At 41.3% G+C, this 25,233-nt stretch overlaps 1 protein-coding gene across 2 annotated transcripts; it reads right to left on the bottom strand.

Moving 5' to 3' along the window:
* Positions 1-9,066: 9,066 nt before the first annotated feature.
* RNMT (RNA guanine-7 methyltransferase) lies at positions 9,067-25,198 on the bottom strand. Of its 2 annotated transcripts, none has more exons than XM_048507166.1 (11): positions 25,071-25,198; positions 22,773-23,032; positions 21,176-21,296; positions 19,508-19,630; positions 17,973-18,088; positions 17,524-17,705; positions 16,687-16,851; positions 15,295-15,412; positions 13,689-13,790; positions 11,037-11,070; positions 9,067-9,976 (listed from the first exon to the last, which is right to left on the bottom strand). In XM_048507166.1, the coding sequence occupies exons 2-11, from the start codon at positions 22,995-22,997 to the stop codon at positions 9,939-9,941; spliced, it is 1,224 nt and encodes a 407-aa protein (XP_048363123.1). In that variant the 5' UTR covers positions 22,998-23,032; positions 25,071-25,198; the 3' UTR covers positions 9,067-9,938. The 2 variants fall into 2 exon arrangements, with proteins under 2 accessions (XP_048363123.1, XP_048363124.1); XM_048507167.1 differs by lacking the exon at positions 25,071-25,198 and adding an exon at positions 24,798-24,949.
* Between the last annotated feature and the right edge of the window lie 35 nt (positions 25,199-25,233).

Below are 25,233 nucleotides of genomic sequence, written 5' to 3' on the forward strand. Positions count from 1 at the left end.
TTCTACATCTGTGGTTTCTGTGCAGTGCACACAAACTAGAATTGGGGTAGCCATTCACTCAGCATAATCACTAAGATTTGTCACAAAGTCATTGTACTGGGCTTTGCGCCCTCCCCTTAATCACTGCTTGTCTATGTTGTTCTTGTAGTCCTCAGGAGAAATGGGACAGTCACTGTCAGCATGGCAGGAGTTTTTTTTTCACCTTGTTCCCTGTAGGGTTCTTTTCTTGCTTGTTACTTTGCTGTGAGCTAGGACAATAGCAAGCAGGAATTTTCAGGATTCTGACACACAAAAGCATAACTCTATTCTTGAACCAGCAGAGGGGAACACAGTCCTTTTCATTTTTGAAACTCTCTGAATGGAGTTACTCCTGTGGAGTCCCTGTCAGTCCTACATTTCAGCAAGTGTCATTCTGTTAAACTGTCACTCTTGAAGACATGAGTAAATACAGCAAACACTTAATTTTCTAACTGTTTTTTTTGTAATTTTATACATATTATATATATTTATAATTGCATGCTAATTGGGAGCAATTCAGAGGGACTGTTTAAGTACTCCTTTCATTTTACATACGCTAACCCCAGATATTTTTTAAAAAAAACCACCCAGTTATTAGCTTCAGACATACTGTAGCTTTGGATATGTGAACAATCAACATCTTATTCTAACAATCAAAAGAACACAGTCTGAAAAACACCTAAGGAAGTGAAGACTGTGACATGTAATGGCCGTGACTTCCAGAATTTTGTTTAACTGTTCATTGCTGTTTCTGGTATGTCGGGCATGTCCACTTGGTTGTGTGGCAGAGCCAATCAGATAAAGGTCACTCAAGGAGAAGAGTTCCTGCAATCTTCAGATCAAGACTTCACACTTATAGGAATCTTTTATCTACATTTCTGTGTAATTTATTGTAATTGAGATGATAAAATGTGGGTTTTTTAAAAAAACTTCTTATTTTACATAATTCATCCAACTTTCTGGCTGCACTCCAAATCACGTTTAAGCACTGTTTCGTGTATATGGCCAAGATTCCATCACCTATACAGAATTTCATGTTTTCCTTCTTGCGATCTCCCCATGTCCATAATGAGTGTGCATGTGCCCTTTTGTCCTGCATTCCTATATCATTTATACCCCCATTGCTCCAAATCAAGAAATTCCAAATGGGAATATCTTCTCCACTATGTTTAAAATCTGTGAACAGGGAAGAAGCTGTAATATTTAAAGGACTGATTGGGGAATTGCTCTTTTCATAGTTTTCTTCTTCATGTTTAAGTCTCCTAATCTTTCCCATTTGTAACTTTTTCTACACATTCTGTTCATTCCCTGACAACTGAGCTTAAATATTCGGTACTCAGCACTCTTAACAGTAATATATTAATTGCTGGCATTGCAGGGTTTTTTTTTAATGAAATCACTGGTGATGAACCAGTCCTGTTACACCAATGAAAGCTGGGTGGTGAGAGCCTTAAAAAAAATCCTTCCTGCTCTTCAGAGCCCAGCTTTTTGCTAACAAACAAAAATCTTTAACCAGCCTTTCCTCCCTCCATAAAGGTATGCAATATTGGTTGGTCTCTTCAAAACTTAGGGCACTTTCGCTCATGCAGAATGCACTTTCAATGGACTTTCACAATTGTTTGCAAGTGGATTTTGCTATTTCGCACAGTAAGATCCAGCTGCACAGTGACATAGGTATAGATTTTTATGGGGTGGGTTTGGGGGGAGGGGCCACACCCCCACCCACTCCTGGGGGCGTGGCCATGCATCCCAAGCCCCGCCCCCGGCATCCGTGCCTATAAAAGCAGTTATCCAAGGCCAGGGACAGCAGACTCCCCTGCCCCCCCCGCCCCCTTTCCACCGGCTGGGCTCCCAGCTGGCAGCCGGCAGTCCCTTCTGCCCTCCCCTCTGGCCCCTACACCTCTGAGGTGAAGAGTTCTGGTGGTGTTGCATACAGTCTTGTGCCATTATGCTTCGTCCAAATAAAAGGATTCACAACATGGATGAGGAATTAAGCAATTAAAGCTGGATCTCAGTAATTCCTTGATGTTGGGTTGTTCAGGATGAGTCTGGTGGATGGTGGGGTACCTCAGTGGGAAAGTGCCCCTTGGTCCTGTGGTCTGGCCAGAATACTATGTTTCTTTTTGTCATGGTGCAGGCTGTGTAAGAAGGGTTTGGGATGCTGTCAGATGTCTCTTCGTAGGTCATGAGTCTGCTGAGATGCATGTTTATGCAGGTGTCCACTTGATCTACTGCTCAATCTTTCTGCAAACACATTTGTATGCCATGTTTCACATAGCATTGCTGCACTAGTATCATTGGTCCAGAAACAAGCCTACAAACTGAAAGATGTAAAATAGTATTATTAATAAGAAGAATCTGTAGCACGTACAACAAGCATTTTTTCAAGACTATGCCAATCAGAGGCTTCTTGGCAGCACTGGGAAATCAAAAAGCCTCCTCACCACCAAGAAGTCTCAATGGGCCACACTGGATTTACACCAGCCAAAGGGTTTGCTTAAGTGCGAATTAAGTCCACCAGCACAACACCAGCAAAGGCCAAGAGGTAGCCGACTAATGTCAGCTCCTTCCCCTGCCCCACTTTCACTACACTGGTGGCAGGAGAGGCACAGGGATGCTGCCACAGCATCCTGCGCCGCATCCCACTGCTGGGGGAGGATGGTGGATGCCACATGGTGGCAGTTTTGCTCCTCCACCGGGGTAAGTGCCCCAGAGAGGGTGAACCTGCTGGCGCAGATGCTCACCACTCAGATGAATTCAGCCAGCCCCTTTGAATCATGCTGATTAATTACAAATCAAACAGTTGCCCTTACTTCTCAAAAACATCTGTAGATAATAGTATACTGGATCTATTTTTGAACATCAATACAATATTTTAGTGGCCTTTCTTCCTTCTCCAAAACATTATTTAGACATATCAGTACAATGTAAGAAATATAGCAAGTGGCTTGCTGATTAATGCATGATACCCTTGTTTTGAGGGCAGGGTTCCCAGAAATCAATTACTAATGAGTTCCTAGAAATCAATTACTGTTCACAAATGCTGAGATCTCCCTCATATCCATGCCAAACAGCGTTCAAAAAGCCTGCATGTTCCTGTTTGTATGCACACCACTGTGTCAGTAAAATGTGGAACTGAGAAAAATTGCCAGCAACGCTATCTCTATTACAAAAAGTAAAGGGAGTAGGACTGCCCCTCATTCATTCATGCTAACTAGAGTAGCACAGGGCTTTCTCTGGGGTAAGCCATGCTTTGCCTGGTATGAGGCCATTATATCATTAATCTAGGCCTTGCAGTGATTAATCGGTGTGTCTTTAGCTACAAAAAAAAAACCTTGCAGTTCTTGCCTCTGCTGAAGAACGAATGTTTCCCACATAATTGTTTTCCATTGAAAGAATTCTCCTTCATGTGACTTTATTTGGAATTGCTTGCCACAGCTACACTTTTCTGATCATTAGACCAGGTCTGCCCACAACTGGATGCCTCTTTTCTTTTACATTTTTGGAAGGTTTCTGTAGGACCCTGGCCCATCCACTCCTTTCCTATGACCAGTTCAGGTATTACAGCATAGGTATTACATCCCCATTTGCCCCCTCCTCTTTCTTGTCGTGGAAAGAAAATAATCAGTTTCTGGATCTAGCAGCTTGCCCTACAACTGAGACCAGAATCTGTCCCCCAAAGAAGAAACCACCCATATTTGTGACATCATAAGGCACTTGTTCTGGTTTCACAGAATATGCTCATGCTTCTGTTCCTCCTTGGGTTATTTTTTATTGAGATGCTTGGGCTCCAGCTTTGGAAATGGGTTCTTTGCTTGGATTTTCATGGATATACAGCTGTAACCATTTTTCTCTCTCAGCCTGCCGCCCACCAAGAAGAAGAAGAAGAGTTTGGATTTATATCCCCTTTTTCTGTCCTGCAGGAGACTCAAAGGGGCTGACAATCTCCTTGCCCTTCCCCCCTCACAACAAACACCCTGTGAGATAGGTGGGGCTGAGAGAGCTCCAAGAAGCTGTGACTAGCTCAAGGTCACCCAGCTGGCATGTGTGGGAGTGTACAGGCTAATCTGAATTCCCCAGATAAGCCTCCACAGCTCAAACTGCAGAGCTGGGAATCAAACCTGGTTCCTCCAGATTAGATACATGAGCTCTTAACCTCCTACGCCACTGCTGCTCCAAGTGATATAATTTGTGTAGTGTTTGAATGCAAAGAGAGAGGGGGGGGCAATAGGAGGATTTTATTCCTTGCATCTGTTTTTTTGTTTGTTCGTAGTGGTGCTTACTCGTACCAGTACCTGGGGAGGGGAAGAGATCCTGTCAAGCCCTGATGGGAGAATTGGTGAAAATCAATGCAACCTTCTCTATAAGTACCAACACCTTTGTAAAAAGCATTGTGTTTTAGTGTGGATTTGAGCTGAAATTTCAAAGCGAGCTACATCCACACTGACACATCTAGGAGACATGCATTTTTCTAACCGTATCTGGTGGCAGTGTGAGAAGGAAAAAAACAATCAAAGCTTATTGCTTACTAGAGCACTGATAGTTTTAAAAGGGCTAGTTTCTCCACCCACCCACCCCACTACCCCCACCTAAAGTGGCTGTAGTTTGGAAAGGTGCATATTCTCATGAATACAACACTGGGCAAGAAGCAGGTTGCTGAAGCGTTGGAGAAAGTTGATAGGAAAAACAGTTACTTCCTTCCAACAGATAAAGCAGTGACTATGTTTGCTTGGGTGTTTTTTTTAAATTCATGGAAATGATTATATCCATAATTACTTTCAGTTTAGGAAGTATAACTTGTGTAATGAAGCTCAAGACACAGGTCTTCATTTATATTAGCAAGGCTGGATTCTATCTTGAAGACCAAAACTTACAATGCAATTTAACATTTCTTTGCCTCTGGAAAATGCTGATTATTTGTTCAATGTTCTTGAATACATCTCATTATTGTTCCTTTTTCCTTGCCTGCCTGAGGTTTTTCAGAAGTCTTTACATTCACATAAAGGACTGTGCTATTTGGAACCATTTTATGTATAAGTTACTTCTGATATAATACAGAGAAGAGGTTGAACTGTTGTTAGAAAACAATAATCTCAGATTTGTTTAAGTATAAAACAAATGGTTGCTAGCACAGCAGCCACTGAAAGATTGGTTTCAATAACAAAATGCCTTCTGCTATCCCACAAAACAATTGCATTGATTTCTATGACTGTGTAATGCAAGACCAGCACATATTAGTATTACTACTGGGATACTATTAAGCAACACAAGTCGCACAAGGAATTTCCTGAGAACTTAATAGTTGATATAATCCAGCACGTTGAGTCATTATTCCTTAAAGGTTACTTTCCAACTGTGTTGTTTTGAATAAAGCCTGGGAAATATTTGCATAAATAATTAGTATGGTTTGCATAAATAATTAGTATGGTTAACAATAGCACATTTAAATACCTGAATTTTCACAGCAAGCAGCATTTTTCAATGTGAAAGGGGGCTGGAGGCACATTTTGACAAAGCATTTTCAGTTACACTAAAGAATCACTGAAGTTATATATTATTATTTATGACTCCTAAATTGAGTCACCTCCTACACCCAGGAACAGCAACTGGATTTGTGTGTGTGTGTGTTCCTAGCTTGAGGTGGTTTGTTCTTTTCAGCCTTAATGGAAACAACTCAGCAGAAATGTTGATTATGTACTAGGCTACATTTCTGGTAAATGTGTATAGCAACCTAATATGATGATAGAGGTTGAACTGCAAGAATGAAACCGAATCAAGGTTCAGAAGCAGCAGCAGTGTTGAGCTGCACAGAAGACAAGTCTTGTAAGGAATGACGGCCTATGTCCTCCCCTACAGAAAGGATAGGAACAGCTCCAGCATAAAGAACCAAGGAGAAATAGAAAAGCCCCCTTAACAAAAGCAGTTGGTATTCCACCCCTCAACCCCTGCTATCACTTATGATAGCAATTCTTTCATCTTTGATTTCTTTAAGCGGATCTGTAGGGTGGTAGTGGGGTGCCAAGAAGCTTTCTGCAAGTCAGGAACAAGGGTGGAAGAACCACAGTACAGATAATTTAAGATGTTTTACATCAGTTTATTCAAACTGTCTGATATTTTAATCTACAGGTTAGCTGGTTTGAAGATCCATTTGGGTAGAAAGGTAGCCTATAAACATTCTAAGTAAAATATTACCCCCCCCCTTCCTTGGTTTAATCTCATTGCAGATGTTGTTTGAAACAATCCCAGTGGTAGAGCCTTGAGAAGATTTTTTTTCAAAGGAAAAATATTTGGGCACAGTTGCTACTGTTTGAGGGAGCAACCAAAGGCTGTCAAGCATGCTTCAACATCAGCTACTCTCGGGATTCCCAAAGTGGTCACTACCATCCCCCTGGGAGCAGTGGAAGCATCAAGGGGTCAGTGAGAAATTTGGGGGCAATAGGGAGGTGGCAGGGGAGGAGATTTTGGGGTGAAGTAAGAGTCTTTGGTGTGCCAAAGCCAATACAGCGGACTCTAGAGTAGTATTGTTCAGTAGTGTTTATGTGGAATAGGAGGCACATCAAAATCCTAGACGAAGCTGGCATTCACAGTATCCTTTATACCCCGTAGAGAACCCCCCCTCCCATTTTCCCAAGAGTTTGTGAAAAAGTATTTGGAGCTAAGGCGCCCTAAGGTCAGCGGCAGATAGCAAGAGAAAGCCACCTGGCTTCCTGCCCTACGATATAACAGATGTAACAGACAGGAGTACCAGGGGAAGCCTAATTGTTTACAGGGCGTGAGAAGCCATAAAGTAAAGATCAAGGAAAGAATGCACAGGTGGCAGTGAATACATATAGCAGGCTGGTTACATATCAGTTACAAGGTTTTGGGAATGTATCTCCATCACCTAGATAGAATCCCCCTGACAGCAGGGGGGGCGGGGAAGCACAGGATTCCTGGGTCATCTGGTGGATGAAAAGTTCTTGGGGGAGAACACCAGCATTGCCACCCAGATCTAGCTGCAACAGCCTTTGTGAAGCGGCCAGCCCTGCCCCAAGAACATTGCTTCATGCCACTGCCAAGCACTGCTGCTGACCAGTGCACGTGAGGCTCGGTTCAGGTTGGCGGGCAGTGGTGGGAAATATCCCCTAGCCAAGAGGAGGGGGAGGAGAAAAGGTGGCATTCCTGAGCTCTGTGAAGCAGCCTCTGAGGTGGGTGGGCTGACTCTTCCTCACATGGATCTGCCCTGTCCATGCCTTTTTGACAGCAACAGCTGTGGTGAAGGCTTTGGGTGTAGGCCAGCCACCAGGGGAGGCGAGATACTCAGGCAGGGCTCCTGTGGTGAACTGGGGCTGTGGCAACTGGCAGGAGAGAGGCAGGCAAAGTCAGGCTGCATGGCTGCCCCACCCTCCCTCTCCACAGAAAGGCCAGATTCCCTGCAGGGGAAATGCTCCTGACCCAGGCTGAGGAAGGGCTTGGGTTGGTGGCCTCCCAGGTTATCCAGATCCCTAACAGGAAGATGGGGCACAAGATGTCTCTCCTGCTTCTCTCTCACCCCAATTCTCTCCAGCTTTGCAATTTTTTTAAATTTTGCCTCCCTCCCTCCCAAAAAAAGAAAGAACATGCCAGGTGGGTGCAGAGCAGGAACTGCAGGCTGTAGAGTGGTCTACTATCTGGGATTGAGAACTTCCAGGCAGGCTTGAGAACTTGTCATGTTAGAATCCATAAATGCATCGCTTTGCCCGAATATTTGAAAATAGGCCAAGTTCTTGTAGCAAGGGTTAAAGCTATTGAATTCAGCCTGATCTTAATATTGATTTCTAAATTCATGCATCATCATGGAAACCAGAAATTATGCCTAAGTACCAGGATTTCGTCTTGTTTTGGGGGGAGGGGGAGAGGCAGTAAGTATGTGAATATCCCTTAATGCATTTCAACCAGTTTAACTGTTAAAATCATAAAGTAGATTGAGTAAAACAGAAAGAACTGATTTTTAGTCAGCAACGTATTCTCCCCTATCAGAGTATCCTGTCCCCCCATTTTTCCAATTCACATAGCTCAACAACCAGGAATTGCAGCGATGTAACTTTCTTTTATTTATTTTAACAATCTTTTGTTCCTTCTCTCCCCCCAATTCTTGGTTCACCAAGTCACAAACATTAAAGATGACTGGGGAACGCAACTGCAAACCACCTAGCAAATACAGTCTGCCTACTAAATGTTGTGATGTGAGGTCATCTCATGCATCAGTAATGACCTGGTTCTAGCACAGGGGACTACCTTCTTAGATGGACCAAGACTGAAGTGATATGACCCCTGTACCTATGCTGGTTTAGGGTGCTCAGGGGTGGGGGTGTCAAATTGGAGGGGGTGCAAGTTCAGTGCTTGTCCCAGGCACCATTTTTGTAGATACAACCTGGCAATAGACTGCTGGTGGCCTTCTCCCCAAAGAAGTAGCGTCACATGTGGAGTTCTCTAGGTAGCAGCCAGACACACACATTCACTGTCTTCCAATACCCTTTCGTATTGCTAAAACAGCTCAATAGATTCATATCCTTTTACTAGGTAGTGTTTTATTTGTGAACTATATACCTGTGTTTAACAGATTTAGAAGTTGTCTCGAATGTGCAGACCTCATATGAAGAAACAGATGTGTATGGGGGGGGGGGGGCACTAGGGATGTAGCCTGGGAGTTAAGGGAGTGAAAGGCTGAAAAAGTTTGGGAATCACTGAGCTACTCTAAAATGGGAGAATCAGGATGGCAGCTAGAAAAATCCAAATATGGCAACCTAAATCTCCAATGGGCTGATGCTATCACTGAAGCAGAGGGACATGGGCTAGAAATCTCAGTTCACTTCTTTAAAAGGAAGAAGCTGAAGAAATTAAGCCTGCAATAGTCCATTAGGACAGGAGGTTTGTTTGTTTATAGCTTAAGACTGTCAACCATTTGGGATCACAAAGCCATGCTAAGCCATTTTCTAACAGAGTGTGGGTAAGGAGCTGTATTACTAGGAATCTGATTTCTTAAGATGATCTGATGGCATTCTTTAGTATATCAAGACATTTCATTTGTACAGAATCAAAATCTATTTAATCTTGATGACATACATGCTATGGAAAGCAAATAACACATCAAGGACCACGAATAGCAAACTAGGCTTCCTTCACCTCCATCCCACCCAAAACCACTATTACAATCATTTAACACTCAGAAAATACTGCACTGTGGAACTCAGGTAAAGAGCCCACCTGAGTTATGATGAAACTGGTGTGTCAAAAGGGGCTGACCAACAAACCCACACAGGAATGCTCTGTAAACAGAAGTGCCCAGAAGCTCTTCATCAGATGCCGGGATTTTTCAGTGGAGTCTGTGGGTGCTGGATTCAGCTGTTGCTTAGTTCTACCTTTGCTAGTGTGTTTCTTTACAATCCTGTACAGCTAATCAACAATGATGGGTCACTTCAAGTAAACATTTAACCTGGGTAGATCCAAACTTACTTGGAGGGAGCTACATCTACCCAAAGCTAGTCAATTGTAACTTCTGACAACACAGCTAGATGAAATCTACAAAAATCCTCCTTTCCTTGTTTCCTAAGCTGTGGAGGTAGCCTGACAAATTCATCACACATATGACAGCTATATACTATCAGCACTTTATAGTTTATCTACTATGTAGCACAGGGTTTTTTTCACGCACACTGAACATTAAAAACATGCACTGGAGTTTTAAAAAAAAGAAACCCAATCCCACAGAAGAATTCCAACTCCTTCCTCACTTTTATACAAATGCACACAAGATACTTCTGTCACAGACAGGCAACCGCAACTTGTACATAAGCTTGCTCCATTTGGTTGTGTCCCGCACACTCTTAAAACATAAAAATATAAAGTAGCTGTCACTTTGGATGCTAGATAGTTTGAAGTAGCTCTCTACAGTGTTTCTTCTATGGTTGCTTTTCGAATGCAAATATCAAGTATATACCTGGAAAAAAAAGAAAACCATTAGTAGCTCTCTGCTCTTTCAAAGATTTTAGCAACATCAAGCTATTGTCATTTCTGCTGTTAACTGACCAAACCTAAGAGAATATTCTGTTAGGAAGTTCAACCAGTAGCCTGGCCATTAATAGTTGATTGTTTAAATAATGTGCCTAAAACATTCACCCGCTCAAAATTGGAATATAAGAAATTATCTAGCCACTAGCAGTAAAGCCCACTATGCAAACAAATACAGTGGGCTCTAGAAAACTGTTGGTAGGTTAACAGCGCCCATTGAAGGGGTCAAATCTTCCTGCCTATCCTCCCCCCACAGCCGCTCCCTGCGTCACCACCTCCCTCTTCTTCCCAGATGCCTGCATTGGCCTGCAAGGGTTAAAGGCCCCCACTGAGAGGGGTTCCCCTCCCGTTTTTCCTTAGCCCTTTTGCACCACCTCCTTCCTGTTCCTGGCCACCTGCTCCTCTTTCTTGTACTGTCTGCAGTTGCCTGAGGAGGAGCAGGCAGGACAGTTGTGATTGCTGGCGGCCATGCATGTTAATAGTGCAGTCTCGACCGTCCACAAGAGAGACTTACTGCAATTTAAGAGACACTTACTGCTATCTATGCTTCTGGCATGCTAATGCAGGACCCTTGTAGCAAAGTGCATGCTGCATTCACCTTAATGAGATAACTGTCACAATTTCTGTGACCTTGCTGCATGTAAAATCAGGCCTTGGTTATCTCTTAATGAGGTACACACAAACACTTTGCTACCCAATGTCAAAGATATGGGTAATTAAAAAAAATTCTAGTCAGTTTATGAAGTGCCTAAGTTGATTTAAAGTTGTGATACAGAAGCATGCATGCTTCTACTGCCAGGCCCTTTCCTGAGTTCTTCTATCAAGCGAAACCCTTATGTTTAATAAGCATTTTGGCACAGCTACTGAAGACAACAGTTGGGGAGGGGAAGACAGCATGTCGGCTGGGCTGACCTACAGATACATGCATTGGAGACAACAACAATTTATGAAACCACTGTGGCAACAGTCAAACAGGTAAGTCTACATACTTGTTGCTTCCCATTCAGACTTGCTTAGTGTTCCCTGTTTAAAAAAAGAAATTTGAACGTCACAATTATGACAGCAAGAATTCTTCATTACTAACATTTTAAGCAATTCAAAGAAAAATGTAGCTAAAGAACTTACTGCTATCAGTCAAACTTTATTGCTGTAGATATCACAGTCCTATCTCTTAAGTATCTCTAGATTTCAAAATGAAGTACTCTCAACTCTGTTTTAACATTCTTTTTGAAGCAAACCGAATTAAGAACATGTCAGGAAACATAATTTTAGCAACAACTGATTGCAAATCTAGCAATTAATATTTCAGAGGCCAGAGAGCTGAGCGTATCAAAGTAACATTTTAGCTCAGACAAACTTTACAGAAACAGCATGTTAAGAAGAGAAATGAGTACGCTTCAAACCACCTGTCACCCTGACACAATGCTATTTTGTCCCAGTATACAGAGAACAATTAACCATGAACTTGAATCTCAAATGTGCATGTCCACCTCTACAAATCACTGAGCAAAATAATTCCCAGAACATGCTCCATTCAGTTTGGGGAGGAGCTGTGGCTTGGTGGTAAAGCATCAGCTTGGCACGCAGAAGGTCTCCGGTGCTACTAGAGTAAACCATGAGAGGGAAGGGGGTGTCTCCTTTCAAAGTATGTGTGCCTATCCTACCAACCTGAGGGATGCCTAACTGGGCAGTGCCAAGATTCTCTGCATTTGCTTAGTGTTACCCACAAGGACAGAAAATCTGCCTGGACTTGCCCTTGCCTTCATCTCCCTTACAAAATACCTGCCTTGCCCCTTCCTAAAGGGATTAAAGGTAAAACAATGCCTTAACCACCTCGAGCCCTGATCTATCTGTCTCCTTGAAACAAACAGCATGCGAATGTTGTTGCATCAAGGGAGTTCTAGCCAGCTATTTTTTGATAAAATTAATCTCATTTTTCTAACTTTTTTCCAAGACCCCCTTATTTACATTGCCATTGTCTTACAGCTGTGATTAAGCAAGCTTTCTTCTCACCTTCATACATTCCCAAGCTTAGTCCATTAAGCCAAGTGCCACAGCCATTAGTTTAATTATCCAAATACTTAAGTGTAATGTTTCTCTTTGTCTTCCACAGGAAGACAAGGACCTTACCTTTGTCCAGAAAAATTAAGCTCTCTTATCATGGCTAGAGGGCCCTATCTTCCCTATAAAATAGCTGTCCACCCTGCACTCAGGGTACAGTACTTCTGAGCTTGTCATTCATTCAGTTGTACTGCCATCTGCTTTCTACTCAGCTTCCCTGGAGCCCAGTGTGGGTCACTGGGCTCTCTTTCTTGGACCCAAAGGCTCTTCAGGATCTGGAAAATATCATCCCTAAAAAATCCCTGAAACAATTCTGACCTCAGAAGGGTCACTGATTCATGTGTTCCCAATAATGGAAGGAAGTATCCCCAGCAAAATGCAATAACCACCCTACAACTTTTGGTACATAATAAGGCAAGTTCAGCTAATTAATGATATAGGACACTGGAAAACAGCCACATGCAGAAAGTCAGAGACTATCTCTAAGGAAGTAGGCACAGAAGTCTGTGAAGTGGAAGAATTTATCATTGTTTTATTTTCAAGTCTGTTATTAGTATGCTCTGGACAGATAGGATAGTTAAAAAAGCTGTAGGTTAGTCACTTCTGTGGACTTATTTGTAAAACTAGAGCAGTGGTGGCGAACCTATGGCACTCCAGATGTTCAAGGACTACAATTCCCATCAGCCCCTGCCAGCATGGCCAATTGGCTATGCTGGCAGGGGCTGGTGGGAGTTGTAGTCCATGAACATCTGGAGTGCCATAGGTTCGCCACCACTGGACTAGAGCCTTAAGCATGCATCAGAACAGGTGATTAAAAATAATTGCCTAACTTTTTTGAAATGTCAGCTATACTTTGCCACACTGAGGCATTAAACAAAGTATGCACATATGTTCCCTTTTTCCTTCCTTTCAAAGCTCAGAAATTTCAACATAATTCGAAGAAGCTGCTTCCTACATAAACAGACTTCAATTTCTAACCTTGCTACAGCTGCTCTCATACTAATCCCCCCCCCAAAAGAAAACAGTATCTTTGAATATTTCTGACAGAAGCTGTACAGTTTTGTAGCAAATAAGCTTAAATAGGCACCTGTCACTTGATACCAACATACACACAGCAGCAGTCTTTGCAGGTGATCCTGGTTCCACATCTACAAGATTGCAGCTCCAAACAACAGCAATAAATTCTTATCTGCATTACCGACAGCCAGTGTGGGGGAGTGGTTACAGAGCTCGGCAAGGATCTTTGAGACCCAGTTTCCAGCGTCTGCTCTACCATGAAGCCTATCCTGGTTCATAAGGTTGATGAGGATTAAAAGGAGCAGTGGAGAATGATGTTAGGGGGAAAGTGGGATACAAATATCTACAGAAACACCCTAGCAGCACAATGAAATCAAAAAACAAAAGCAGGCTTTCTATCTGTGTAGCATAGGGCTCCAACTGAATCTGTATGTCCACATGCACCTAGGTTGCTCACTCGTCAGAGGGACAGGATGTTTGCAGAAACTGCTTGCTTCACTGTGAAACTATATCCAGAATCCGGCTTTAAATTCAAGGCCAAGATAAGCTGACTAAATACTTACAAATGGTAACTTCAGTTTTTCATCATTCTTGGACAATTCTGCATGCGCATAGTCCTCTTTTTTATCTGATGCCAGTCTAGAACGTTCATCCGCAGGGTATTGCTAAAAATAAACACATTACTGCAAATTTCAAACAAAACCTTGTAAGCTAAATACAACAGAACTGAGTGCCTTTTCCTGTGAACAGGCACATACATGTGCTTCAGTTGTCTATAAAAATGTCAGCTTGGAAGTAGATGGCAGGTAGCAATTTAAAAATACACACAGTCACTATGAAGTTGTTGTACCCGGTAAGAGAAAACTGGGCCCTTAAATACTACTTAGTGGTTGTTTTGATTAAAAGATATTGTCTCACTGACATCACTACTTCTATTCCTCAGACATACATACAAAATCACATCAGAAACAGTTTTCCTTGAATCGGTCATACAGACCTCAGGAAAGCCGACTTCCAAGCGAGTATGAAAAAGATCTCAGGATGAATCATAAAAATGTTCTGTAGCCAAACAGCACTCAATAGCAAAGCAAGTTCCCATTAGAAATATTTATATTTTTGTAGCATAGCTTTAAAAAAATGATGCTACAGACTAGCTAAAAATCAGCTGAAAGGGGAGGGATGTTAGCCCTGATGGGGAAATGCCCAAAAAAGATTCCAAGAATCCCATATAGAGTAGAGGGGAGAGCACAAAAAGCTTTTTTTCCAGAGGTGTTCACTGCTATTCATCAAAATTATCATGGGTTCCCAGGATGTCACTATTTCTAACAGTACAATGGATGCCCCTGGTTTGATAACAAAAGCGGAAAAGCCAGGTCACCCACTGACATGTCAGTTAGCCAGAAGGTGAAAACATCTTGCTGAGTTTTTTCTATATCTAAATCTTTAACTTATTATTGATAATATTTAATTATTTATTTGACATGCCTGGGTTTGATGAGGGATCAAAGAAGGGGTAAATGGTCTAAAATGTTTGGCCACCCCTGATCTAGAGAGAGCAGTTGAGGGGGTTAGATTTCCAAATCCTATCCACCTATTACCTGTCAGGGGGATTGTATCTATGTGATTGAGATGCATTCCTAACTCAATGTAACTGCTTAAAACTACAAATCAATGCTGCTAAAAATATATGTAACCAGCCTGCTACATGTAACCACGCACTGTCCGTCCTGGAGCGGAAATTTCTTTTCCTTCCAGTCTTTACTTCCATGGCTTCACATTGGCACCGTACATGTAGGCTTCCCTGACACCCTGGTACCATGAGAAAAAGAGTTACATTCATTACCTTGTGAGGCAAGAAGCCAGGTGGCTTTCTCTTTCTATCTGCCACCAACCTTGGGAAAGGGAGACTTGTAATGGGATAAAGGGGATGGCAAAGACCAGGTTTGTCAGAACTAACTTTGCCAAGCTTTGGTGCTTCGATGCCTCATCAATAAATGCTACTAATCAACACTACAGAGTCCATTTATTGGCTTAAAGTTCAAGACCTAACACCACCCTTCCAATTGCTCATAGAATTCCAGCTTGCACACACTATTATCAAAAAAGTAACTGAACAGTTGATGACTTTTCCAAGAAGAGTTGATCTACAAGTATTCTTTTAGTACGAACCTCCAATGCCTGCATTTGCTTCAAAAGCATTTTATGCTCTTCATTCTTAATCTTTTCTTCAAAGAATTCCAGAAAAGTTTTTTTGTAGACTAGTTTCATGCCATATTTCTTTGCCATCCTAGCAAGAACAAACATTTTTTATAAAATTACTAATACTTAGCATACAGTCATTAAGTATTGTTTTCAAAGCATCACCCAGTTTACAAAAGACAGTCCTATATCACAAATACATTCTATGTATTCTTTGCTTCTCACATGTAATCTGAGTATTAAGTCTTTCTCTTTCAGCCCCACCCAAAGGTCTGAGGCAGCTGGGGACAGAGCTGCTACCACACCACCTCTAGAGGGCTTGCAGGCAGGCAGCAAATGCCAAAAACTCCCTGGCTGCTAGCAAGCCCCCCACAAGCCAAAATGGACTTGGCTACAGCAGGGCATTCCTGGCTACAAAGACTGGTGAAAGCAGACTAAAGTTGGCTCCAATCCCAGGAATGCCCCTAGCAACACCAGTGTCCACTTGGGATGTCAATGCTTCTCTAGGGGATGGGCTGTCTTCCAGGTCAGATGCTGCTACGGTCCATGGCACAAACCTGCCTCCCAGTTTGACCTCCCTGCTGGCATAACACATCCAGTCCAAAACACCTCTGGCTGGCCTCCACTAGGGCCAGGACTTTTAGGGCCCTGGCCCCGCTCTGGTGTAACAGGCTCCCTGGGGGACCAGGGTCCTGCAGGACCTACAAGCTTTCCGCAGGGCCTGTAAAACTGACTTGTTCCACCAGGCATTTGGCCAGCCGGGTTGAACAAAACCCCATGCGATCTAGGCCTCCAGTGGGCTTGGTTGGGGGGTGGTTTTTTATCACCATCTGTTACAGATAAAGTTCCTTTTAGTATGTATTATTGTCGATTTAAATGTTTTTAATCCGAAATTATTTTATATGTGCTTTGTATAGTTTTATGTTGTACACAGCCCTGAGCCCTTCGGGGAAGGGTGGTTTAGAAACTGAAAAAATAAATAAATAAATGCCAGTTACACCAGCGGGGAGGGCAAATGCAACAACTCATTTGCCACCACCCCATAGGATTGGGCTGAAAATTATATTATTTTATATTATTTAGATTCATTTGTATCCAACCTTTCTGCCCACTGGAGACTTAAATCAGCTTACATCAATTCTCCTCCATTTTATCTTCAGAGCCCAAGAAAGAAATTAGATGAACAATATTATCAGCAAAGGATGCTGGGATAAAGGAAGGCAGCTCTAAAGAAGAGTCAGATCTTCTAAAAATACACAGGCTAAGACTCCACAGTGCCAACCTCATGGATCTAAAAAAAACCCAAAGACATACCTAGAAACTATATTTCAATTCAGAGAACAAATGAAGTTAAAAACTTACTCTTCTAGCAATGGAAAATAGACAAGAAACTCAGGGACATTAACCACTCCTTCCAGGTTAAAGTCATACTTGCAGCCAAACAAGGGATATTCTCCCTTCTTCTGAAACTTTACTGTATATACCTCATTCCCAAATGAATCAGTTTGAGAAGCTTCAAGACGTTTTCTGTGGGGAAAATACACGCATATTAAAACACACACAAAATCAAGGTTATTTAAGCCCCTATTCTGTTTGCTGAAACTGACAGACCAGGAGGCCTGCTGAAATAGGCCTTGCTCCCTTTTCCCAGTCAGTCCATCTTTAACCTATGTGTGCCATTCTGCAGAATGCAATGAAAGTGGCAGTAGCCAGGAAAAAAAACAGAGGGGGTCTCCCCCTAGTGGTAAGATGGACACTAGTTATAGTCTTACAGCTGGACCTGATGCAAAGCCCTATTCTATATAAAAGGCAAGACTATGTGTGTGTTGCCTTTTCACACTTAAGCAATGAGACAATTCCACTATGGTTCTTACATTCCCAGATGTGACTTTCTCAGAATGAAGCAAGGCAAACATCCTCACAGATATTATAAAGAAAGCTGATGGCTACCCACTTAGCATCCTCACATGGTAACAGTTAAGAAATGCAAGCTAGAAGCTGCAGAAGACCTAATACTTTTCAGATATACATTTTCTCTAATACGGTGGTATAGCAGAAACAGTTCTTCCAAGAAGCATTTCATTAATCTTCATTTCGAGGGGTATTCTTGAAGACTGGAAGAACACACAAACAAATCCATAATTTCCATCTATAGTTCCATCCCTGGTTCTCACATATTCCTCCAGAACGCATACGTACACAAGTTCATAGCCATCTGGAGTGGTCCCAATGAAATATCCTCCGTGGCAAAGTCTCTCACATGCATTTCTAAGCATCATGTCAGCTTGTTCATATGTCTCAAATGAATAATGATATACAAACTGACAGCTGCAGATATCAAAGCACATGTTCTGATCATTGTACTTCTTAGAAAGAAGCTCCTATAAGAAAATTAAAAATTAGTTTTAGATGCTCGTCAAAAGTAATAAGAGGGATAAGAGGGTGCATTGGGGAATATCTCAATTATGAATGTAAGGGCATTCATTCAGACCTTTCAGTTTGGTGTTCTCTCTCACATGTAACACTTGCTGGCACCAAATAAATGCTGTGAAAAATTAATCTACCAACTATTTCAGTGAAGCAAGTTATACTAAAGAAAGCTTGGGATTTACATACCCTCATGGAATTATAAGGTAAGAAGATGGTACCTTGGTGCTGTCAGCAGTTATGAATTCTGCGCTGAAAATTCTGTCATTTGAGCGACCACGACTTCTCATATCCATGTATCGCTGTTTGCACTGTTGCACAGAAATATCAGCAACATCTATTTAAAAATAAACTGCATACTTAAAACCTCTCACTGGAAAGTTACCAGGAAAAGACCCAACGTGCCAAAGACCACAAACAACCGGAGACAAGAAACACTGAGCACTGTTCAAAACAATCAATCAAACTAAGGTCCCTTGAATGAATCAGTCACATTCTATACAGCCAGATGCTGTGCCACACAGTTTAGCAAAGTAAGCACACAGATTCAGTACCTCTTTCAAAATTCACCTTCTAATACAAATACTTACCACTAACAAAAAATAATAATTTAAAGCTCTTGAAGCAAACCAATAATTTTATTTTGATCAGTACATCCTAAATTAAACACATTCACAACAAAATTCTTATCCAATGAAAATGTATAACCTCTTTTCAAATGGGAGCATATGCATTCTCACTACTGAAGATTACATACCAGTCAGCTCAGCACACTATGTTTTGTTCTCACACAATTCGCTTTTATTTATGTTTTATTTGTATCCCAGCTTTTTTGCCAATGAGGACCCAAAAAAGCGTACATTCCTCTTCTCTTTTTTATCCTCACAACAACCCTTGGGGGTAGATTAGGCTGAGTGCTGACTGGTCCAAGGTCATCCAGGAAACTTCCATGGCAGAATGGGAACTCGAACCTGGGCAGCCTTCTAAAAACATTTCAACAGGGGTTGGGACCACGGTATTGCTTCCAAGATCATCAATAATCACAGCTAATAGGTGCAATAGAGATATTTTCATAATTTTGGGGAGTTGACAAATGAAGAATGGAGGCAATACTGGAGTAATAGGGCAGAGAAAACTGGAACGTGGCTTTAAACTTTGGGACAAAGTGATACACAGGGCACACAGGATTCTGGAAAAGCTACCTACATTCCCTTTGAGAGATCATCTGAATAATTTAAATTTTATTGCCAGAAAACAGAGCTGGAAGTGTAAGGGTTCAGTCTTTTTGGTAAGTGTTAAAAAAGATTCACTGTTGTCTTGCAACAAAAGTATGCACACCAAGTACGAGGGGGACATTCCGCTCAGCCCTTAGAAGGCTTAGAACTGGGCTTCTGAATTTCAGTCAAGGATGGAACGGCTGACTCTTGAGAGTGTTGCTGAAAGGCACTCTGGTTTCCTCACTGGGGAAAAAAGTGGGATGCAAATAACTGTTTCATGTGCCATTTTCCTGCTCATGAGTCATAAGATCGCCTTGCCCAATGCAGATTTAAACATTCTGCTGTGTTTGTCAGGTTATCGATAAAGTAAATGGTAAAAGAGATATTGGGGTCTTTTTCCTTCTATTTTGCTGCTAACAACTGAGTCAGGATTATGCAACTAAACATTTTCCCAAAGCAGTATTCTACCCACACATTTAGAATAGAATATCATAGAACCCAAACGTTTCTTTACTCTACCAAGAAATTCACCTTCTTACCTGTACACACTAGCTTAGTAATTCTTCCTTTTCTCCATTTAAGCAGGTCTCCACCCTTACCACATCCCAGGTCTAGAACAGTAATGTTTTGCTTTCTCCGCCGTACCTTGTTGAGAAATTCTCCTGAAAAGACACAATCCACATAAGAAGTCTTTCCTTTAACTTCAGTTTGGAAAGAATCTCACCAATGCTTAGAATATATTTTAAAATGCAAAAGATTTATCTGATCTGAAGAGCAACCAAAATATCAATGTGCCAAAAAAAGGAGAAAAAAATGCACAGAATCAGTAGGGCTGGATTTCACTGCATGTTATTCTAGAAGATAACTACATTTATTTTCCAACAGAAATTTAAGAATATTGCATAGCATAAAATAAATATCAGAAAACATAACTTGCATATATATATATATATATATATTGAAAACAAAGAGAAATTAAGTTGGAGCCTATGAAGCACAAGCACAAAATCCCAAAGAATCAAAGATGTATCAAGACAGTCTGATCTGGCAAGATATTCAGATTTTCCTCTATGTTATACACAGAAATATATCACTGCCCCTGCTCCTTATTTAACTTATCTGGATAATAAAGATCTAAGGAGAGCTTTTACACTCACAAGAAGTGCATTTACCTTCTGCTGTCTTAGAAGGGAAATATCAAAAGATACCTTATGCTGCAAGGTTATGTTCTTGCTCTCTGAATTCTGTAGAAACTATAGAGCATATGTTATTAAAGTGTCCCCTTTATGAGGAGGCAAGGAAAAAATGCCTGTCACATCTACTACATGAAATGACACATTGTTCTGATAAAGTTTGTTGTGAAAAACTATTACAAGATAAGAAGGAGAATATTACTAAATGGGTAGCAAAATTCTGTCTATTCATTATGAAAAAGAAAAAATGATCTGAATATGGTATCCCCCTTAGATATTTTTGTTTTGTTTAGTATTTTTATGCTGTTTGGTGTGTTTACAAAGTATAATGATATATGGATGGATAGTGCTGGAATACGGGAGAGAGATCTGCATTCTTGTTTTGTTGTAGATATTTTGGAGATTTGTAATATGTCTGGTCATTGACTGTAAATAAAGTCGTCGGTTCCCCACCTGGGGACATGATTGGTTCCCCACCTGGGGACATGACAATTTATACCCCACTAAAACATTCCCTTCTCACTGGACACAGTGTGTAACAGACTTTCCTCTGTGATACACCTCTGAAGATGCCAGCCACAGATGCAGGCAAAATGTTAGGAACAAGATCCACCAGACCACGGCCACGCAGCCCAGAAAACCTACCTCAACCAGAAACCAAGAGAAATTGTTATAATTTTCTGCTAGCTTTTTTTGGTGCAAGATCAAAGAGGAAACAATTTTACCCACTTCCCTCAACCACCCCAACATCAGTTTTTCCAGAGATTTCATGAGGCTGCTGGAAAGAAGAGCAGTCAGAGCAGTCACTTGAATTTCATCACATACAGCTCTAAGAAAGCACATTTAACAATAAACAGTTTTTACCAACACAGATTTTGAATCTTATGGTAAACTGTTTTAATCAGTGAATTCTCAGTATCTTTTAAAGATGAACTCTGGTAATAGCCAAAGGAGTAATTTGTAACAGTATTAATCCCCAAACATTATAACAATATTCAAAAAATATAGTCATACCAATGAGAACACTCTTCATCCAGTTGTTAAAATTTCGAAGATAGAAAATGCGACTCAGACTCCGTTGTTCCAATCCAACTTCCTCAAGCTTATTATAATGTGCTGCTACAGTTTCTGTATGCTATACAAGAACATGGAATAAGTGCAAAATATTAAATGTTAATGGAAAGCAACCAATACTTAAGGCACATAGCATTCCCAGATGGACAGAAATTCTATTTCCACACATGCGACCAACATGTATAATTTCTTTTTGTAGATTACTCCCTCATAATGTACTCTACACTCAACTCACAAGAAATAAGAAACAATTTTTTAAAAAATGACATTCGCCTTGTAGATGAATTGTTTAAATTGATTTAAAACACACATCTAAAAGGTATAATCCTTTCCCATTTGTAGAATTTGAGATTAGAAGTGTTCCCACTCCCTAGGAAGTCACTGTGTTTTATCTCCGCAAACCTAGCTATAATGACTTATGAATACAACCAGTTATTTACATGCAAACCATGGCTTATTACAGAGACATGGCTTATAAGACCTTAGTATTCAGCACCTCATTTTTACTGAGGACAGGCAGCCCAGGTGGGCCGAATGTGCTTTGGAAGTGGTGGAGGACCATGCCAATGCGTTTGCCCCACCAGGGGTACACACACCTGCGGAGGGAACAAAAGCATCAGCGTCCAGCTGAGCCTCAGCTCAGTGGTGGGCAAACCTAGAAGTGGGCGCCACTGTAGAGCTACACTGGTATCCTTTTTCCTCCTTCAGTTGTTTCCATCCTCCAATATAGCAATATTGGTTGTGTCAAACACACTAACAGGTGGAAAAAGTATATTGTTTGAGTTAAGAAAGCCAAATTCAAATACCTTAGATCAGTTAAGAATGTAAGATAACTGAAGTAGGAAAATCTTAGTAAGCTGTACTGTGCACTAAAAAGCACAGCATACTTCACATATAACCTGTTCAAAACCAACTTTTATCTCACTCTTATTTTCACCACCCTTTCAGGATCAGTCACTGCAACTAAGAAACCTGCCCTTGCTTTCATAAATCTGCTGTCACCTCAGTTTCCAAAGCAATTTTTAATTGAGTCAGTCGTTATGTTTCACTTCAAAATAGTGAGAAGGGCATGAAAGATACTAACTGGATTGACTTTCTACAGATGAACACACAAATAAATGTATTTTGATTTCCCTCTGAAAAGTATTAAAGATGACCCCATATAATCAGACTGGAGTCCACTCTTGTTACTGTTCTAGTTCTTAGGAAGGCACTGTAAAACAGGTCTGAACTTAGTGACAAAAAATGCCAACAAGTTATTTATAGCCTTATAACAATCATACTACATATAAAACAGGACCAAAGTTGCATATGTTACATCCAGATTCTCACATCCTATGCTACATGGGTACCTGCTGTGTGCAATGGTGATAATTCATGCTGCAAGGTTTCAGCAAGCTAAAATGCAAAGAAGCAGCACCTGGAAGAATGTGAACTATTATACATTTCTACACACAAACTAATGTATTTATTTTCTGGCAAGTGCAACATGTGGTTCGAAGTAACAAGCTCCCAGTTTGCTCCCTGAAACACTCACAGCTTTCTTCACAGGGCTCTCTTCAGATTCATGTTCCAATTTTCTTTTTCCCAACTTGATTGGTTCAGGAGCATTCCCATCTTCCTTTTCATCTGTATCACAGATTCTTTGACCCACAGTTGTTTTATCACTGACAGAAGAATCCACTTTCAGATCTTTGGCAGTTGCACTGTCTGCTTCTTCAACTTCCTTTCCTTTCGTTCCAATCTCTGGTACATCAGCCATGTGAGCCACAGATTATATCCTTCTCTTTTAAATGCCTGAAAACAGAAAATACATTGTTAGTTCTATTTATTATTAAAGAAAGACCCAAAGCTCAGTTTCAGTCGTACTAAATACTATATGCACATTACAAGCTACACTGTGGGGTTTTGTGTTCCCTTCTGTGCGAAACACAATTTTCATTACACTAGAGAGCAGGATATTAAAACAGACCTTTTCAGTCTAACTTGAGTTTCCATTTTAGCAACTATTCACTTGAACATTTATGCTAGAGAAAGATCTTGAACACAACCCAAACATAAAAATCTAAAATATCAAAACCTTAAAATCTTGATGACAAAACCCATTCGAAATACCATCTATTATTTCAATAATGTTAAAGCTATCCAAATTCCCACTGGAATTAATGTGCTTTCCCCTTTCCCCTAAATGCATGTGAGAACTAGCACTGAAATTTCAAGACTAATAATGCAATCCTAAACAGTTATCCCAGTCAAAATCCACTGAAATGAACAGGCTTAGACTGGAGTAATTCTCTTTACAATTGCATTGTAACCAACTTTACACAAATCTTTATAGTAATATCAATGCGCAGGAGAAGGACCCATTATTCTCATTAGGAGGACTTTTCTCTGTCAGGATAGCCTTCATTGTTAGGCAGAGTACACAATAGTGAGCTAGTCAGACAAGCACTCTAAGGCAGAATGCTGTGTTGTGGGTTTTCCAGGCTGTGGCTCTGGTCTGGTAGTTTTAGCTAGTGTTTCACCCACATCTCCAGCTGACATCTTCAGAGGCATATCACATTAAAATCTGTTTCTCTCCATGGCACACCATGGAGTGAAGGCAACTTCATGTGTTTCCAAAACATACAGTGCCATCCTATGCAGAATTACAGCCTTGGAAATCCACTGGTTTCAATGGACTTAGAGAGGTGCAACTTAGACAAAGATAACAGTGACAGCAACTCAACTACTTTTTGAAAACTCAAGAACTATTTCTTTAGTAACATTCATAAGCCTACCGCATTTTTACAATAGAACCAGGGTACCAAGCTCTAGATTAGTTTCAAAGCATATTTCACTTACAGCACTGTAGAGACTGGCTCTAACCAAACTGCAGGAAAAGGTTCCATTTTCCTTAGTGGAGATCAGTTACTAAGACAAGTAGTAGCTCTGCTCTTCAGTTTTTATTTATATTAGATTTCTGCAAGACTGAGATTTTTAGCAGGTTCTAACTGCGCAAGCCCCTTTCAGTCCTACTCATCTAAAGAAAAGCAGAGTGCACTTATCTGAAACAAATGTAACTGGTCTTCACTTTGCACAATACTCCTTTTGAATACAGTTAGGCGATGTGTACCCAGCAGGGTCCACCTAAAAGGGTCTAAAGCTATTTTTTTTGTTTTGGGGAGGGGTTGGGAGGGTTTAAAATGAAGGCATTGTCTAAACAGTATGCGCAACATTTCGATTATATAAAAGAGAAGACTCACGGCATGCTGCTGAGAGACTGCACTTTGGTTTATTCCGCATAGGATATTTAGAACGAGTTGCAAACAATCAATATAAATTAATTTGTTTTCCATTTATCAAAAGGAAAAACGAGTTCCTTTATAACAACGGCAACTTGATATAAATATACAGAGCAGAATGAGGACTACACAGCATATTTATGAGTTGCAATCGTTACGAATGAACTCAATTTATAACGATTGCAACTCGTTATAAATATGATGTGCAGAATAAGCCTCAGCCTATTCACGCCGTTCCTTTGGCGCGAAAGGAATACGCGCCTGGCCATCAAACTTACCAGGCGAGAGTAACGCATGCCCATGGCACCAGGAGCCAACCAGCCAACCCCTACCACCACCTCCCTCACACACACACACACACGCTCCGCAATCGCACGGGCTTTTCTATTCCTCCATTCATAAAACCTGAAGGCCTCGAGGGCAAAAAGCTGAAGGAAGGAACCCGCGAGTGACCCAAACCGATGCTTTGAGCACCCCCAAATCGGTCTAGGCCCCCCAGCAACCCCCTCCCTCACCAGCCCCTTCCCCCGCTGCGCCATCCCCTTCCTCACCCAACTGAGTTCACTCTCCCTCCGTCCCGTTCACAGGAAGTGAGGCCACACAATACTCCTTTTTGAATCCGGGGCATCGCACCAGCGGCCGGAAGATCAAGGGAAGAGGCGGGCTCTGTCTAAAGGCTCCTCCTCCAAAGAGGGCCGGGAAGCTGCGAGGACT

The sequence above is a fragment of the Sphaerodactylus townsendi genome, linkage group LG09 (assembly GCF_021028975.2).
Source record: "Sphaerodactylus townsendi isolate TG3544 linkage group LG09, MPM_Stown_v2.3, whole genome shotgun sequence".
NCBI lineage: Eukaryota > Metazoa > Chordata > Lepidosauria > Squamata > Sphaerodactylidae > Sphaerodactylus > Sphaerodactylus townsendi.